At 45.1% G+C, this 16146-nt stretch overlaps 1 protein-coding gene across 4 annotated transcripts in view; it reads right to left on the reverse strand.

Moving 5' to 3' along the window:
- The window catches only part of LOC112258659 (signal transducer and activator of transcription 5B-like), an 84431-nt gene that overhangs the window by 19162 nt on the left and 49123 nt on the right, over positions 1-16146 (reverse strand). For 3 of the 4 annotated variants that reach the window (XM_042327394.1, XM_042327395.1, XM_042327396.1), the window contains 7 exons: positions 10741-10804; positions 7619-7756; positions 7193-7349; positions 6025-6114; positions 4811-4985; positions 4437-4567; positions 218-369 (listed from right to left, as the gene is read on the reverse strand). In XM_042327394.1, coding sequence (XP_042183328.1) covers positions 218-369; positions 4437-4567; positions 4811-4985; positions 6025-6114; positions 7193-7349; positions 7619-7746 — 833 coding nt within the window. In that variant the 5' untranslated portion in view covers positions 7747-7756; positions 10741-10804. Of the gene's footprint in view, positions 1-217; positions 370-4436; positions 4568-4810; positions 4986-6024; positions 6115-7192; positions 7350-7618; positions 7757-10488; positions 10510-10740; positions 10805-16146 lie in introns of those variants that run through there. The other variant, XM_042327397.1, reaches the window with a different exon arrangement.

A 16146-nucleotide genomic window follows, 5' to 3' on the forward strand; every position in this document is an offset into this window, starting at 1 on the left:
ATACATTGAATTCATCCCCATTGTTGCAAAGAGTTATGGTATATTAGAATCCCATTGTCTTAACCTTTGTCATCCTCAACCTAGACTATAGTCATCTTCCCAACTACACCCCATATAAACCCAGCAGTATCCAATAGTCAGCTTGGTAACTGGGTGGCTCCTGCACTTTGATCAATTCTAGACATATGTGATCTCTGTTAGGGGTAGAGGGTCTCACCAGGACTGCAGGATGTCCAGCCCCCCCTCTGGAGGACCCCCGTTGCCGGCCAGCTGTTGCCGTCTCTTCCAGTGGATCAGCTCGTCATCCAGGATAATGGTCTGCTGCTTCCTCAGTAGCTGCAGGCTCTTCTGGTGCTTCTCTGCCAGGTCCTAGGCAAACACACATGCAGGTATGCACGCAGGCACGCACATGCACACACACGTGCACACGCACACACACACACACACACACACACACACACACACACACACACACACACACACACACACACACACACACACACACACACACACACACACACACACACACACACACACACAGACAGGTACACACACCGATAAGAATGTACCCATACATTACACGTCATACATATTCTCCAATCAATATACATCCCCAGCTTTTATACCCTGAAGGCATGAGATTCCTCCAGATAGACCTTACAGTGAAATGCTTACTTAGAAGCCCTTAAAACCTCTTGAGACTAGGGGGCAGTATTTTGATGTTTGGATGAAAAATATACCCAAATGAAACTGCCTATTTCTCAGGCCCAGAAGCTAGAATATGCATATAATTGGCAGATTAGGATAGAAAACACTCTAAAGTTTCCAAAACTGTATGTAATATTGTCTGTGAGTATAACAGAACTGATATTGCAGGCGAAAACCTAAGGAAAATCCAACCAGGAAGTGCTGTTATTCCTGAAATCTCCATTGTTCCATTGTTCCATTGCATGCCTTCCCTCCATTTAAAGGGATATCAACCAGATTCCTTTCCCTATGGCTTCCACATGGTGTGAACAGTCTTTAGACATAGTTTCAGGCTTTTATTCTGAAAAATGAGCGAGAATGATCACATCGCGTCAGTAGGATAGCTGGTTGTCCTTAGATTTTTGCATGCGCGAGAAGCGTGGAGCAGACCTTTTTTCTCTCTCTCCTATTGAAAAAGCTACCGTCCGGTTGAAATATTATCGATTATTTATTGTAAAAACAACCTGAGGATTGATTATAAAAACATTTGACATGTTTCTACGAACTTTACGGATACTATTTGGAATTTTTGTCTGCCCATCGTGACCTGCATGAGCATGTGGATTACTGAACAAAACTCGCCAACTAAATGAAGGTTTTTGGATATAAAAATAATCTTTATGGAACAAAACAAACATTTATTGTGTAACTGGGAGTCTCGTGAGTGCAAACATCCGGAGATCATCAAAGGTAAGTGATTAATTTTATTGCTTTTCTGACTTTCGTGACCAATCTACTTTGCTGCTAGCTGTTTGTAAGGTTTTGTCTGCTAAGAGAGCTGTTCTAACATAAACACTTGGGTCCCGCTAACGGGATGGGTGCGCCAAGAAGTTAACAGGTGTGCCTTGTTAAAAATGTTATTTGTGGAATTTCTTTCCATCTTAATGCGTTTGAGACAATCAGTTGTGTTGTGACAAGATAGGGGTGGTATAAAGAAGATAGCTCTATTTGGTAAAAGACCAAGTCCATATGTGACTTACCACCTGGATTCAGTCTTATGTAGCAAAATGTGAAATTATGTTTTTTTTACATTGAATAAAAGTAGAGACTCAGAGCTACAAAATGGTATATCATACACTGCATTTGAGGAACAATGGGAAAGTAATTCTGCTTTTGATCAACTTGTAATCTCACTTTTGAGATAATCGCTCAGTCTCCTGAGGGGGAATAGGTTTTGTCGTGCCTTCTTCACGACTGTCTTGGTGTGCTTGGACCATTTTAGTTTGTTGGTGATGTGGACACCAAGGAACTTGAAGCTCTCAACCTGCTCCACTACAGCCCTGTCGATGAGAATGCTCTGTCCTCCTTTTCCTGTAGTTCACAATCATCTCCTTTGTCTTGATCGCGTTGAGGGAGAGGTTGTTGTCCCCACGGTCAGACCCCACGGTCAGGTCTCTGATCTCCTCCCTATAGGCTGTCTCATCATTGTTGACACGGTTGACAGTGCGTCATCGGCAAACTTAATGATGGTGTTGGAGTCGTGCCTGGCCGTGCAGTCATGAGTGAACAGGGAGTACAGGAGGGGACTGAGCACGCACCCCTGAGGGGCCCCCGGAGAGGATCAGCATGGCGGATGTGTTGTTACCTACCCTTACCACCTGGGGGCGGCCCGTCAGGAAGTCCAGGATCCAGTTGCAGAGGGAGGTGTTTAGTCCCAGGGTCCTTAGCTTAGTGATAAGCTTTGAGGGCACTATGGTGTTGAACGCTGAGCTGTAGTAAATGAATAGCATTCTCACATAGGGTTTCTGGGAAAATGGTGTTGATGTGAGCCATGAGCAGCCTTTCAAAGCATTTCATGGCTATAGATGTGAGTGCTACAGGTCGGTAGTCATTTAGGCAGGTTACCTTAGTTTTCTTGGGCACAGGGACTATGGTGGTTTGCTTGAAACATGTTGGTATTACTATCTCAGACAGGGAGAGGTTGAAAATGTCAGTGAAGACACTTGCCAGTTGGTCAGCGTATGCTTGGAGTACACGTCCTGGTAATCCGTCTGGCCCTGCCGCCTTGTGAATGTTGGCCTGTTTGAATGTCTTACTCACATCGGCTGCGGAGAGTGTGATCACACAGTCATCCGGAACAGCTGATGCTCCTATGCATGTTTCAGTGTTACTTGCCTCGAAGCGAGCATAAAACGTATTTAGCTCATCTGGTAGGCTTGTGTCACTGGGCAGCTCTTGGCTGTGCTTCCCTTTGTAGTCTATAATAGTTTGCAAGCCCTGCCACATCCGACGAGCGTCGGAGCCGGTGTAGCACGATTCGATCTTAGTCCTGTAATGACGCTTTGCCTGTTTGATGGGTCGTCGGAGGGCATAGAGGAATTTCTTATAAGCTTCCGGGTTAGAGTCCTGCTCCTTGAAAGCGGCAGCTCTACCCTTTAGCTCAGTGCGAATGTTGCCTGTAATCCATGGCTTCTGGTAGGGGTATGTACGTACAGTCACTGTGAGGACAAAGCGTCTTCGATGCACTTATTGATGAAGCCAGTGACTGATGTGGTGTACTCCTAAATGCCATCGAAAGAATCCCGGAACATATTCCAGTCTGCACTAGCAAAACAGTCCTGTAGTTCATCATCTGCTTCATCTGATCACTTTTTTATAGACTGAGTCACTGGTGCTTCCTGCTTTAATTTTTGCTTGTTAGCAGGAATTAGGAGGATAAAATTATGGTCAGATTTGCCAATCGAGGGTGATGGAGAGATTTGTACTATGCGTCTCTGTGTGTGGAGAAAAGGTGGTCTAGAGTTTTTTCCCCCTCTGTTTGCACATTTAACATGCTGATAGAAATGAGGTAAAACTGATTTAAGTTTCCCTGCATTAAAGTCCCCGGCCACTAGGAGCGCCACCTCTGTAAGAGCATTTTCCTGTTTGCTTATTGAGGTATACAGCTCATTGAGTGCGGTTTTAGTGCCAGCATCGGTCTGTGGTGGTATATAGACAGCTACGAAAAATACAGATGAAAACTCTCTAGGTAGATAGTGTAATCGACAGCTAATCATGAGATACTCTACCTCAGGCGAGCAAAACTTTGAGACTTCCTCAGATATCGTGCACCAGCTGCTGTTTACAAATATGCATAGGTCCACGCCCTGTGTCTTACCAGAGGCTGCTGTTCTACCCTGCTGATAGAATGTATAACCCGCCAGTATAACCCGACATATTAATGTCGTTTAGCCATGACTCTGTGAAACATAAGATATTACAGTTTTTAATGTCCCGTTGGTAGGATATACAGTACATGCTTTCAGTTCGTCCCATTTATTTTCAAGCGATTGAACGTTTGCCATCAGTACTGTTAGCTGAGGCAGATTAGCCACTTGTCGCCTGATCCTCACAAGGCACTCCGATCTCCTTCCGCGAAATCGCCATTTCTTTCTCCAGCGAATGACGGGGATGAGGGCCTGTTTGGGTGTTTGGAGTAATCGTTCTAGTCCGACTCATTAAAGAAAAATGATTTGTCCAATTCGAGGTGAGTAATCACTGTTCTGATGTCCAGAAGCTCTTTTCGGTCATAAGAGACAGTAGTAGCAACATTATGTACAAAATAAGTTACAAACCAAAAAACCCAAAATAGCACGGTTGGTTAAGAGCCAATAAAACAGCAGCCATCCCCTCCGGCGCTATCATTCCAGGTTGTACGTGTGTGTGTTTCAGTACATGTGTGTGTGTATGCAGTATAAAAAGTAGTGTACCAGTCTGTATTTCTGTAGTGTGTTGGCCTCCCGGGTGAGCCAGGCCTCCACGGTGGCTCTCTTGCTCAGTAATGTGGGCTCCCTCAGCTGTCTGTCAGCAGGGGGCAGTGTGGCCAGGCTGGTCAACTGGGCTGCATGTGGGAAAAGAGAGGGAGAGGGAGAGGGAGGAGGAGAGGAGAGAGGGGGAGGTCAGCAAATCTCACATAAACACACCTGTCTTTTACTTTGCAGACCACACACACACACATACATACTGACACCCACTCACTCACTTACAAACCCACCCTCATTCTGCCCTAAAAAGGTGAGGGCTGCTGGGGTTGATGACCCAGGGTGTTGTGACTAGGAGGGGGACCAGGTCAAGGCTGACTCACCCTGGATGCGGAGGCTCTCCTGGTACTGGATGATGAAGTACTCCTGGTTGTGCTGGAGCTTTCTCAGGTCGTTCTCTGTGTCCTGGGTCAGCAAGCGCAGCTCCTCGAATACCTGGTTGATCTGCTGGTACTTCTGGGACATGCTGTCCATCATCCCTCCCACTGGGGAGCTCGACTGCCAATCAGAGAGAGGAGAGAGAGGTGAGAGGGCTGGGCAGGTAAACAACGCTGGCTTTGAGATGATTTGCAGGATCTAGCTAGTGTGGTGCTGAGCATTTCATCATCGTTACATGGAGCAGAAAGACACACAAACTGACAGAACCCTGTGCCTCTTTAACACAACCTCAATGACCCCTGCTTGTGTTATTCCACAGTAATCCCTAACGACCATAACCAGCAGTGATCACCACTGACTGAACATGTGAGACCGTGCAGAGGGAAATGCATTTCCTTATCGTGGGCAGACACAGCCCATGGCTTGTTAAGGCTGGGGACGTGAGCACTGTGAAGACAGTCTGAATAAACAGGTGGGAATGCAATCACGTAGAATATGCAATCCTGTGATAGGAGGAGCCTGGCAGGACTGGAAGTCAATTTAACACTGGGTTTATTGATATTCAGATGTTTTATGGACCACCGGCTTTATGGTTTTATAACCCTTGTTATAAAATATCACATTTCTTCACCTCCCCACCAGGCCTACAGCATTGCTGGTTAATGAGAAATTCAAAGTTGATCTTTCTGCAAGACATATGGGCTGTGTCTGTGCAGGTTTTCTGACTAGGTGTGTGTGTGAAGTGCTATGTATGTGTGTTTGTGCGTGCGTTGTGTGTATTTATGTATTTATGTGGTTGTTAACAGGTTTACGTATGTCTGTGGGAAAATTGAGAGTAAATTGCCTTTGATGTCGGCAGAGAGGCAGCAAAGCGACCCCCAATGGCTGTGATTTCCATAATATCATGGAATTGGCTGTGTTATGTTTAACATCTCTGTGTGGTGTTTATATTATGCAATTGTGTGGGTATTTCCATATGGGTATGTATGTACTGTATGTATGTGTGTATGTGTGTGTGGGTGTGTGTGTGTGTGTGTGTGTGTGTGTGTGTATTTTGTGCATACGAGCTACAGGTATCTGTTATATGCACACCTGTGAAACAAGCTTCCCAGGTAGGTGAGAGGAGGAATGGAAGTTGGAGAGACTGCTTCATACTCACATTAGAGGCCTCTCGGACTAGCCTCTGCTCCGTGTACAGGATGTGTTTGATGCATCTCACCAGCTCCAGAGGGCAGCGGTCATACGTGCTCTGAAAGACAAGGACCACATGTGCTGTCGTGTTAGGCTCGTTAGCCGTGTTAGCCGCTGACTGGCAGTACGGCCGTGCACACAACACTGACCAATTTAGCCTGCTCCCGCGCCGCGGCATGCTAACGCTCTAAAGCCCACTTCCTGAGCCTAGCTAAACCCAATTAAACTAATGAGATCCTTCTCTCAAGTGCAGACGACTTGGTCTCACATCCACTGGCTACATTTCTCTTCCTTTCTCTCTTTTCTCTCTCTCTTTAACTCCGGTCCTCAAGTAACTCCAAAAGCACACATTGTGTTGTAGCCCCACACAAAAACACTCATCGAAGGCTTGATGATGAATTGACAAGTTGAATCAGATGTGCTTGTCCGTGGCGCTACAAAAAACATTTGTGCTATTGGGTGTACTGGAGAGAGTTGGGAAACACAGGTCTAAATCTCTCTCTCACGCACGCATACACACACCAAGGCACCATGCGGGGTTGAAAGACTGCATTGTAGGCCTACAGAGGGTTGTGTTGACAAGATGCCTCCTACTCCCACTGTGGAAGGTGATAAGAGACAGCTTGTTCCCCTGAACCCTGTCCATAAGGGTGAAGACAAACACACTGAGATCGGTGAGTGAAGCACTCAATCATAAAAGGGAACACTGCCTGGTTACCGTAGCCCAGTGTTGTCCACCTTTTGTTGTTCTTCATATAGACACACTGACCAGAGCAGGCTGTTCTCACACACTGTTTCATTTCTAAGTACTTTGGGTTGGGGTTTATGGACATGGGATTGTTGCCAATGAGGCTGTGATAACTAACATTTAGCTGAGTTTGGTATCAGTATAATTGAAATAATAATCACCACGATTCAGCTGGTATAGTTGGCTGTAAGGTTATCATATCCTTGTGAGTTTATTGGGTTTATACTGGCTTTATTAAAACTGTCCAGCTAGCTAGTTAGGTGTGGAGGTTTTTGTGAGGGCACTGGCTCTGTGCTCTGCTCACGTACACTGGGAATGTGTGCACAGTATCTCTCACCTTCATACTAGCTTTGAGTGGAGGTTCGTCTACTGGTTCAATCTGTCTCACCTTGAGCTGGCTGGCGTAGTGTCCCAGTTTGATCTTGAGCAGGAAGCCATCCTCTCCCACCTGATGCTCAGCCTTGTTCTGCAGCTCCTGGATCAGGCTGTCCAGCAGACGCTTGGCCTTAAACTCCTCCTGGGGGTTCTCCAGATCGATCACATCCCTGGCACAGGAACATATAGAATGCTTAGAGATATCCTCTATGTACATACATGCAGAACAAAGTAGCCATTAATCCCCTATGCATTCCCTAACACACACACCTTCACTCAAGCACATACACAAAAACAGTGACTACTATACATTGCTCTCAGGTTACTACACCTCCATGGTCCCTGCTACTACTGTGACTGGGATTGAACCGAATGTGAAGGTTACCGGGTGAGGCATGTCTTCTGTCAGGTAGTGTGGTGTGCTTTGTGCTGCACTCACCAGAGTTGGCCCTCGAGCCACTGGGACAGGTAATGGCGCACCTCGATGGGGAAGTGCTGTCCATAGAGAGACTGCATCTGGTGCAGCGCATCCCCCTGGAGCTGCTGGGCCTGGATCCACACTGCCATCTTACACACCCTGGGGAGAGGAGAGAGAGAGAGAGAGAGAGAGAGAGAGAAAGGGGAAAAAAGAAGGGGGATGGGTAGAGCGCATTTGAAGAGAGAGTGAATAGAGAGAAATTAGAGAGCAGGGTGAGCAGATTTGAAATGACATGGAAAATGTACAGAAGGTTTTCAATCAAAAGAGGAAAACATCAGTTTGAGTTGACTAAAAGTGAAAGAAGCTTCTTTGAGACGAATGATGTATCCGACTGACACGGCCACAGAGCGGTTGGACTGGTTGTGTTTGACAGCTGTAGTTGGGCAGTTTGTTTCGCTCTGGAGGAGCTGAGAGTCTAAACATTCTGCTCCGTGTTGAGTCAACAGCTGCATGAGGGAGCGGATCTGGGTCAAATACACATGTCAAATACCTTCTTCGCTTGGAGCAAAGTCAGCAGACTTCCTTCGCATGGAGTTTGCATTATGTCATTGGTTCAACTGTACAAGACCAAGTAGCCTTAATTACGTGAAGCTCAAATATTGGAACATATCGGACATATTTATTTGACTAAGGTCTGTAAGGTCAACAATAGACAACACAGGTCCCTCAGCTCTGTAAGAGAGTGTGTCAGTAATGTCTCTGTCTCTGTATGTCTTTGTACGACACAATGTAGAAGGGAAATGAAAGCTCTTTATATAGTGTCCATAAGCTCCTCAATACATTTCTACATACAGGTGTAGGATCTTAATTTAATTACTATTTTGTTGCTGAGAATTTCAGCTTCAGGATTTACAAAAAGTCACTGAAAACCTGCACTAACACACGGTTATATTAACAGTATGTAACCTACTTTTGGCCAGGTAAAAGCCTAACCACTGATCAAGCAACATTGTGGACTAAACGTTCACATCCTGTTGCTACAGACTTATTTTGCTGCAAAATTAAGATCCTACATCTGTACATAGATAGACCAGGAGACAGACAGAGAGAGTCACATACAACAGATAGTGGTAAGACTTTGTGAGAGACAATAAATGTTTATTTTTAAATGAATGATGTGGTACAGCACAGAACATGACCTTCATCTGAGCAACGAGATAGAGACAGAAATAGAGTGATAGAGAAAGAGAGAGAGGGAGGCAGATGGAGAGAGAGAGCACCAGGTGAACAGAACACAGCAACTCTGTGACCTGGTGTATGCCTATGGGCATGACGCTAATAATCAGCTTACGCTCACACTCCCACACAAAATCCACATCCCGTTAGCTGCCATGCCCTGGTTTGCCCTCCTCTCAACTTCAACCTTGAACCTTTTTCACTCAGCCATCCCCCCCAATCCACTTACTGCTACATCCCCCACCATTCACTACAACAACAAGCCTAAGATATAGGATCTTAATTTGATCAGTCCTTCGTTGCTGAGAATTTCTGCACCGCAGAGTTACATTAATCCACTGAAAGCCCACACTAACACACGGTTAAATTAACAGTATTGCACTGTTCATGTAACCTAATTTTGGCCAGCTAATAGCCTAACCACCGATCAAGCAACATTATGGACTAAACGTTCAAATCCTGTTTCTGCAGGATTATTTTGCTGTGACAAAATAGGATACAATTTAGAAGGAAAATGAAAGCTCTTTATATAGTGTCCATAAGCTCCTCAATAAACTTCTACATATAGGTGTAGGATCTTAATTTAATGACTATTTTGTTGCTGAGAATTTGAGCTTCAGGATTTACATCATTCCACTGAAAACCTGCACTAACATATGGTTATAATAACCTACTTTTGGCCAGGTAAAAGCCTAACCACTGATCACGCAACATTGTGGGCTAAACGTTCAAATCCTGTTGCTACTGCATTATTTTGCTGCAACATTTTTTAAATTAACAGTATTGCACTGTTCATGTAACCTACTTTTGGCCATCTAATAGCCTAACCACCGATTAAGCAACATTATGGACTACACGTTCAAAAGCTGTTGCTGCAGGATTATTTTGCTGTGACAATATATGTCAAATAAAGATCCTACACCTGTAGGGTTGCTAAACAAAGGAAAAAAATGAAGGTGAAAGCATGACAGATGGTTTGACTGCGTTCTGCGCTGGAGTGGCAGGAGGTGGATTTAAATGTAACAGAATGACCCCCGTCAATCATCAGCAGGTGGCTATGAGCAGACTACTCTCAGCCAATCAGAAGAGGAACCATACAGGAAGAGCTGTGAGCCTGTTCTACAGTGCCGTACCAGCCTCTTCCTGACCTGCTCTCCTGTAGTGTAGGACTGCCAGTCTGTACCAGCCTCTTCCTGACCTGCTCTCCTGTAGTGTAGGACTGCCAGTCTGTACCAGCCTCTTCCTGACCTGCTCTCCTGTAGTGTAGGCCTGCCAGTCTGTACCAGCCCATGCCCGCAACCACACACCCTGACACATAAACACACACAATGACACACTGCTGTACACACACTGCTATACACACACAATCACACACACACGCACAATGATCAGTCATAATCAATACACTACTATACACACACACAAACACAAACACATCAATTTTCATAGGAGCTGCTCTGTATCTGTGTCTGTGGTTGCTGGGAGTTGCCAGTAAGCAAACTCTGTCTAGCGATTGGTTACTGACAGACAGACAGACAGACTGACAGAATTCATCAGCCTCTGTGACCTTACCAGGCTCCCAGTTCCCACCATTAGCACCTTAGTTGTCAACTCCACCAGAGTGTAAAGATAATTCCCCTCGGTATAGTACTTACCACAACTGCCAAACACAGTGGCACAAAGAGATCTGAGGAGAAGTGAAAGTTGCTCCCTTTTGCTTTTTTCTTCTTCAGCAATCACTCTTTATCATTGAAGTGAATCTTGAGACTCTTTTGTGAGCCACCCACTTATAACGACATTAACTGACACACAACCTCGGATCGCAGATACAGTGCACATTGACAGTTGACCCAATGAGAGATCTACACAGTGTAAAAAAACTGAAAGGAGAAGGTCACACTGCTTACCTCTTGTCTTCAGGTCTTTGCTACCATGTAATAGCAGGATATTATGAAGAGGAGCACCCCAAACCTGAGAGAGAGGGAGAGAGAGAAAGAGAAAGAGAAAGAGGAAGTGAGTATAACCTTGCTTGCTACTGAGGAAGTCGTCTTTTTTCAAAGGGACCACAACATTGACAAAATCTGATTACCAAAGCATTTCATGATGCTGTTCACTGGTGGAGAGCTCCCACAAACCTTAGCACCTCCATGCTTTATCCAAAGCCTCTCATTTTAACCTCAATGGCATTTCAAAAATCATAAAGCATAGCATATATATTAAGTTTATTTTTTATTTTTAAGGATGGGAGCTTACACGTGAATTATGACAACTTCCGGAGGCTGTCCTCCAACCTATCAGAGCTCTTGCAGCATGAACTGACATGTTGTCGACCCAATCAAAGGATCAGAGAATGAAACTAGTACTGAAAGCACAAGATACAGCTAGCTAGCACTGCAGTGCATAAAATGTGGCGAGTAATTGACTCAAAGAGAGAGAGACAATAGTTGTGTATGGACTGATACTGGAGATGAGAAGCAGGTACGGGGAGTTGAACATTTAATGAGGAACAGACAGGTAACAGTACAGGACCAGCGTCAGCACATGGGTAAACAAGGACATATGACAATCAATGCAGAAGCAGGGAACAGAGCGGGGAACCAGACAGATATAGGGAAGGTAATGACAGAGATGATTGAGTCCAGTGAGTCCAATAATCGCTGATGCACGTGATGGGGGGGAAGGCAGGTGTGAGTAATGATGATGGCAGGAGTGAACAATGCTGGGGAGCCTGGTGCGAGGGGAAGAGTGGGAGCAGCTATGTTGACTACGTTACTTTAGCTAATATGGTGACAACGATGTAGGCTGTGTGTAGCGGTTATGATATGGTTTGGCTTGGAAAGGTTTTTTGGCCTGGTCACATACAGCTGATGTGTTGTGCATTGACGTCCAAAAGCGACAAAGGGAAAAAGTGAGAGGAGAGCGCATAGATGCAGAAGGAATACAACGTGGCTGTTCTGAACCGTGTTTACGCATGATCAGGGGTGTATTCATTCTGCCGATTCTGTTGAAAAACGTTTCTTAAACAGAACAAAACGGGACTAAACATACCTGAATTTGTCCAATCAAAATTATCATTTGCAACTGTTGGACTAATGATTACACCCTATATCAGCTAGATGCAGGCAAGAGTGTGCAAGGAGGTATTCAATGTGCCGCTGTCTGTCCATGTGTCACCTCAACATTTTCTCTCAACCTGTGTGCGCCTACGTTGTAGTCTTCATTCATAGGCTAGGTTGTAGCAACCTCATGATGGGTAGGGAAAATTAAAGTATCATGTAATAGCCTAGACCTATCGCTGTTACATTGAACTGGGTGAATGGAATATGAATGACAGTCATCTAATATGCTGTAATAGAAATAAGGCCATGCTCATGAGAAATAAAAATTGTCCTCCGTCTTAATTGACTCTGTTCGCCACTGTCCCACACATGCTGTCTATCTTGTCAAACACGTTGAATTTATATGCCACCAACAACAGTTAGTAGGCTAATGGTTCATATCAAGCTGTCCAGCCCCACATATACCCAGAGACTACTGAGGGGTATGGGTTAGGAGGAGCATGCTGAGGGGTATGGGTTAGGAGGAGCATGCTGAGGGGTATGGGTTAAGAGGAGCCTGCTGAGGGGTATGGGTTAAGAGGAGCCTGCTGAGGGGTATGGGTTAGGAGGAGCCTGCTGAGGGGTATGGGTTAGGAGGAGCATGCTGAGGGGTATGGGTTAAGAGGAGCCTGCTGAGGGGTATGGGTTAGGAGGAGCATGCTGAGGGGTATGGGTTAAGAGGAGCCTGCTGAGGGGTATGGGTTAGGAGGAGCCTGCTGAGGGGTATGGGTTAGGAGGAGCATGCTGAAGGGTATGGGTTAAGAGGAGCCTGCTGAGGGGTATGGGTTAGGAGGAGCCTGCTGATGGGTATGGGTTAGGAGGAGCCTGCTGAGGGGTATGGGTTAGGAGGAGCCTGCTGAGGGGTATGGATTAAGAGGAGCCTGATGAGGGGTATGGGTTAGGAGGAGCCTGCTGAGGGGTATGGGTTAGGAGGAGCCTGCTGAGGGGTATGGGTTAGGAGGAGCCTGCTGAGGGGTATGGGTTAGGAGGAGCCTGCTGAGGGGTATGGATTAAGAGGAGCCTACTGAGGGGTATGGGTTAGGAGGAGCCTACTGAGGGGTATGGGTTAGGAGGAGCCTACTGAGGGGTATGGGTTAGGAGTAGCCTGCTGAGGGGTATGGGTTAGGAGGAGCCTGCTGAGGGGTATGGGGTAGGAGGAGTCTGCTGAGGGGTATGGGTTAGGAGGAGCCTGCTGAGGCATTAGGGTTAGGAGAAGAGGAGCAGAGGGTCAGACTATGATTAATTAGGGAGACAACTCTTTCCTCTGGTTGGAACAGGAACAAGCAGAACATCAGGACACCACATGCTGTTACTGTCCAGAGGCTCCAAACAAAACATTATTATTATCTTGATTTCTGTCTGGATCTCCTTCCACCATCTCACACTCTCCCTCAAGTCTCCCTCCTTGTTTCTGCTCTCCAACTCCTTCTCTCTCTCCCTACAAATGGCAGCCTGATGATTTCACCAGTCGTCCTCCCACTACCCCATCTCCCCCAAACAGACACACAACAACTGAGTCCAACAACATCCCAACCTAGTCTAGAATCAGTCACGGTCCTGTGTTTAGTGCTTGGCAGACGCAGTGTTGGAGGAAGGCTTCAAACATACAGACATGTGACCACCATAACCTATACTGCCCCATAACCTATTTCAGGCTCACTGCACTGACTCAGGCCTGCTGTGCTCTGTTGTGCACGTACTGCAGCCGCACTGTGTCAGTCCACCATCTGTCAGTCCACCACCTATCTAAGTACCTTTCCTTTCTCCTGGCTCTCAGACCACAACACTACCCTGGCAGACAGTCTCATGACTCCAATTTAACAGGAAAAAATGGAGAGGGAGAGAGAAAAAGAGAGCGTAGGACAGAAAGGGCAATAAATCAGCCAAATGGTCAATGAGGCGTGAAACAAGCTACATCCTGGTTCTTCACCTGTGACACATAACCCATGTGTCAGTCGGGGGTAAGACAGAGATCAGAAGTGACACCAAGGGAACCTACGTCGTTGGTCTGTTCAACACACACATTCAGTATATACAACACCTATCATATATGAGCTCAAAACATGACATATTTAGGATGTCAAATGTACAGTGACTTTAGATTCCATTAACCAGTCCAGGAGCCATAAGTTAATAATGCTCAAATATGCACAAGACTGGAAGTCTTTCCATCAAGTTCAAAACCATTTCAGTGGCCTATTAAGACAGCCTGGTCTCAGAGCCATACGTAACATACTTTATGTATTTCTAAGTACCTCCAAGACGTATGATTCCTACTAATGGTCTAGTTACTTTAGACAGAAACAAAAGTAGGGAGGATGGGTGGGCGTAATCTGCAACTCTCAAGCAATCCAAAGGTTCATGTCTCGTTGAACATGCCTAACCCCTATTCTAAACTTAACCCAATTCACCGAACCTGCTACATACATTCCCCTTACCTTTGTCGTATTAGTTCTCCTAACCTTTTACGTAAATTATCTTAACCTTTGTCATTAGTTTCGCTAATCGCCAATGTAAATTCTCCCCGTAATTTTCTGTTGTTGTTATGGCGCAACAAGCCACCTGGTCTCAGAGAAAGAAGTATAATACGAAACATCCTCAAAGATGTATAATAAGTTGAGTCATCCAATTTGTATGCTATTGTACGACCAGGTAAGACGTACAATACTATATGTCCACTAATTCGTATGATATTGTATGACAGCTATTCCATTCATAATTAATATAACCTAATGTAACGTCACATATCATACTAATGGAGTGTCACAGATCTACATACAGAATAATATGATTTGTCCTGAGACCATGTTGATCAAGAGCAACTATTAGCCTTTTACTGCAGTGGGCTAAATCAGGGTCACACAGTGTTTCTTGGTAGTCTGAAACAAATCTACTTTGAAATAGAAGTATACACCTCACACACATGATTATGGGCTTAAAAAGAAGACACTTGTACCATGTCAGATATAGAGTTGAAATGTATTAAATCTTGAGTTGCATCCCAATAATACACATTATATACATCACAGAGGACTGAAATATAACAAAACCGTTTGACATAGAAACACCCTTTTTTTTCAATAATGCTTATTAATTATGAAAAATACAAATAATATTCCAACCATGAGGCCACTGGAGGGTGATTTGGTCACTTGACTGCAGGACTCCAACAATATGAAGCACTGGTTATGAAGGTGAAAGATCGCGTGATGATGATGCATCATAGGTCAACACCCAGTGAACTCACTAATGACTCCGAAAGGACCTCCATCTAATCTCAAACTGTACAATATTATCCTCTGTTAGTCAAGAAAGTACATTACTGTCTGACAGAAAAGACACATTGAGAGATATTACTGATATCAGACAATGTGTCCAGTTAGCAAAGGCTGACCAACCCAGATGGTTATCTGCAGCACAGACACAGGGCCACACACACACACACACTTCCACAATCCACACGTACGCACACAAACACACGCAGTAGCAGCCTAGTCAAGTACAAGCCTCAGTTGTCTCATCTTTACCTTGGCTTTCCCTTCAAAGACCGCGAGACCGTCCAGACCCTCGAGTTTCATCTTTATTAGTTCTCCTAAAGATGAAAAAGACATTGGCTACTTCACTCAAATCATTCTCACGCACAGACACTCAGCCCAGTGCCATTCTGACTAGATGTATTCTACACAGACCGCAATACAAATGGATGTGGTCTGAGGGGGGAAAAAGACACATATGTACAGAGACGAGCAAAGAAGACCAAATGCAATTACAGCAAAATGCAATAATCCATTCTCCACCCAGCTGGATGTGGTCCTTCACAACTAAGAGTACCGCCAGCCTTGGTTGGGGTTGTGTGTTGGAATGTCAGTGTACTGCATGGTAGAGCTGAGAGTAGGCACATAGAGAGTTTACTTTCATACTGTTAATTGTGTAAAACATGTTCAGGAACCAGACATTTGTACCTAAGAAATACTTTGAATAGAAGCACCTTGGAGACTTGGAGGGGGAAGGAAGTGCCCCCAGGTCCATGTCTGTCTCACAGCTCTTTGGCTTCCAGTTCCTATACGAGGAGATCATGTCCTTTCTGTTTGTGATATTCCAAGCAGTTCTCCAGTGATTGCTACAGAGGAAATCAATTCACTGTGAATCAGGAAGTCAAGGCAGCTGGATTAAAAAAAAGATGTCCTGTTCAAAGCCAACAGAGAATGAGAACAG

The sequence above is a fragment of the Oncorhynchus tshawytscha genome, linkage group LG09 (genome assembly GCF_018296145.1).
Source record: "Oncorhynchus tshawytscha isolate Ot180627B linkage group LG09, Otsh_v2.0, whole genome shotgun sequence".
In the NCBI taxonomy this organism is placed as follows: Eukaryota; Metazoa; Chordata; class Actinopteri; order Salmoniformes; family Salmonidae; genus Oncorhynchus; species Oncorhynchus tshawytscha.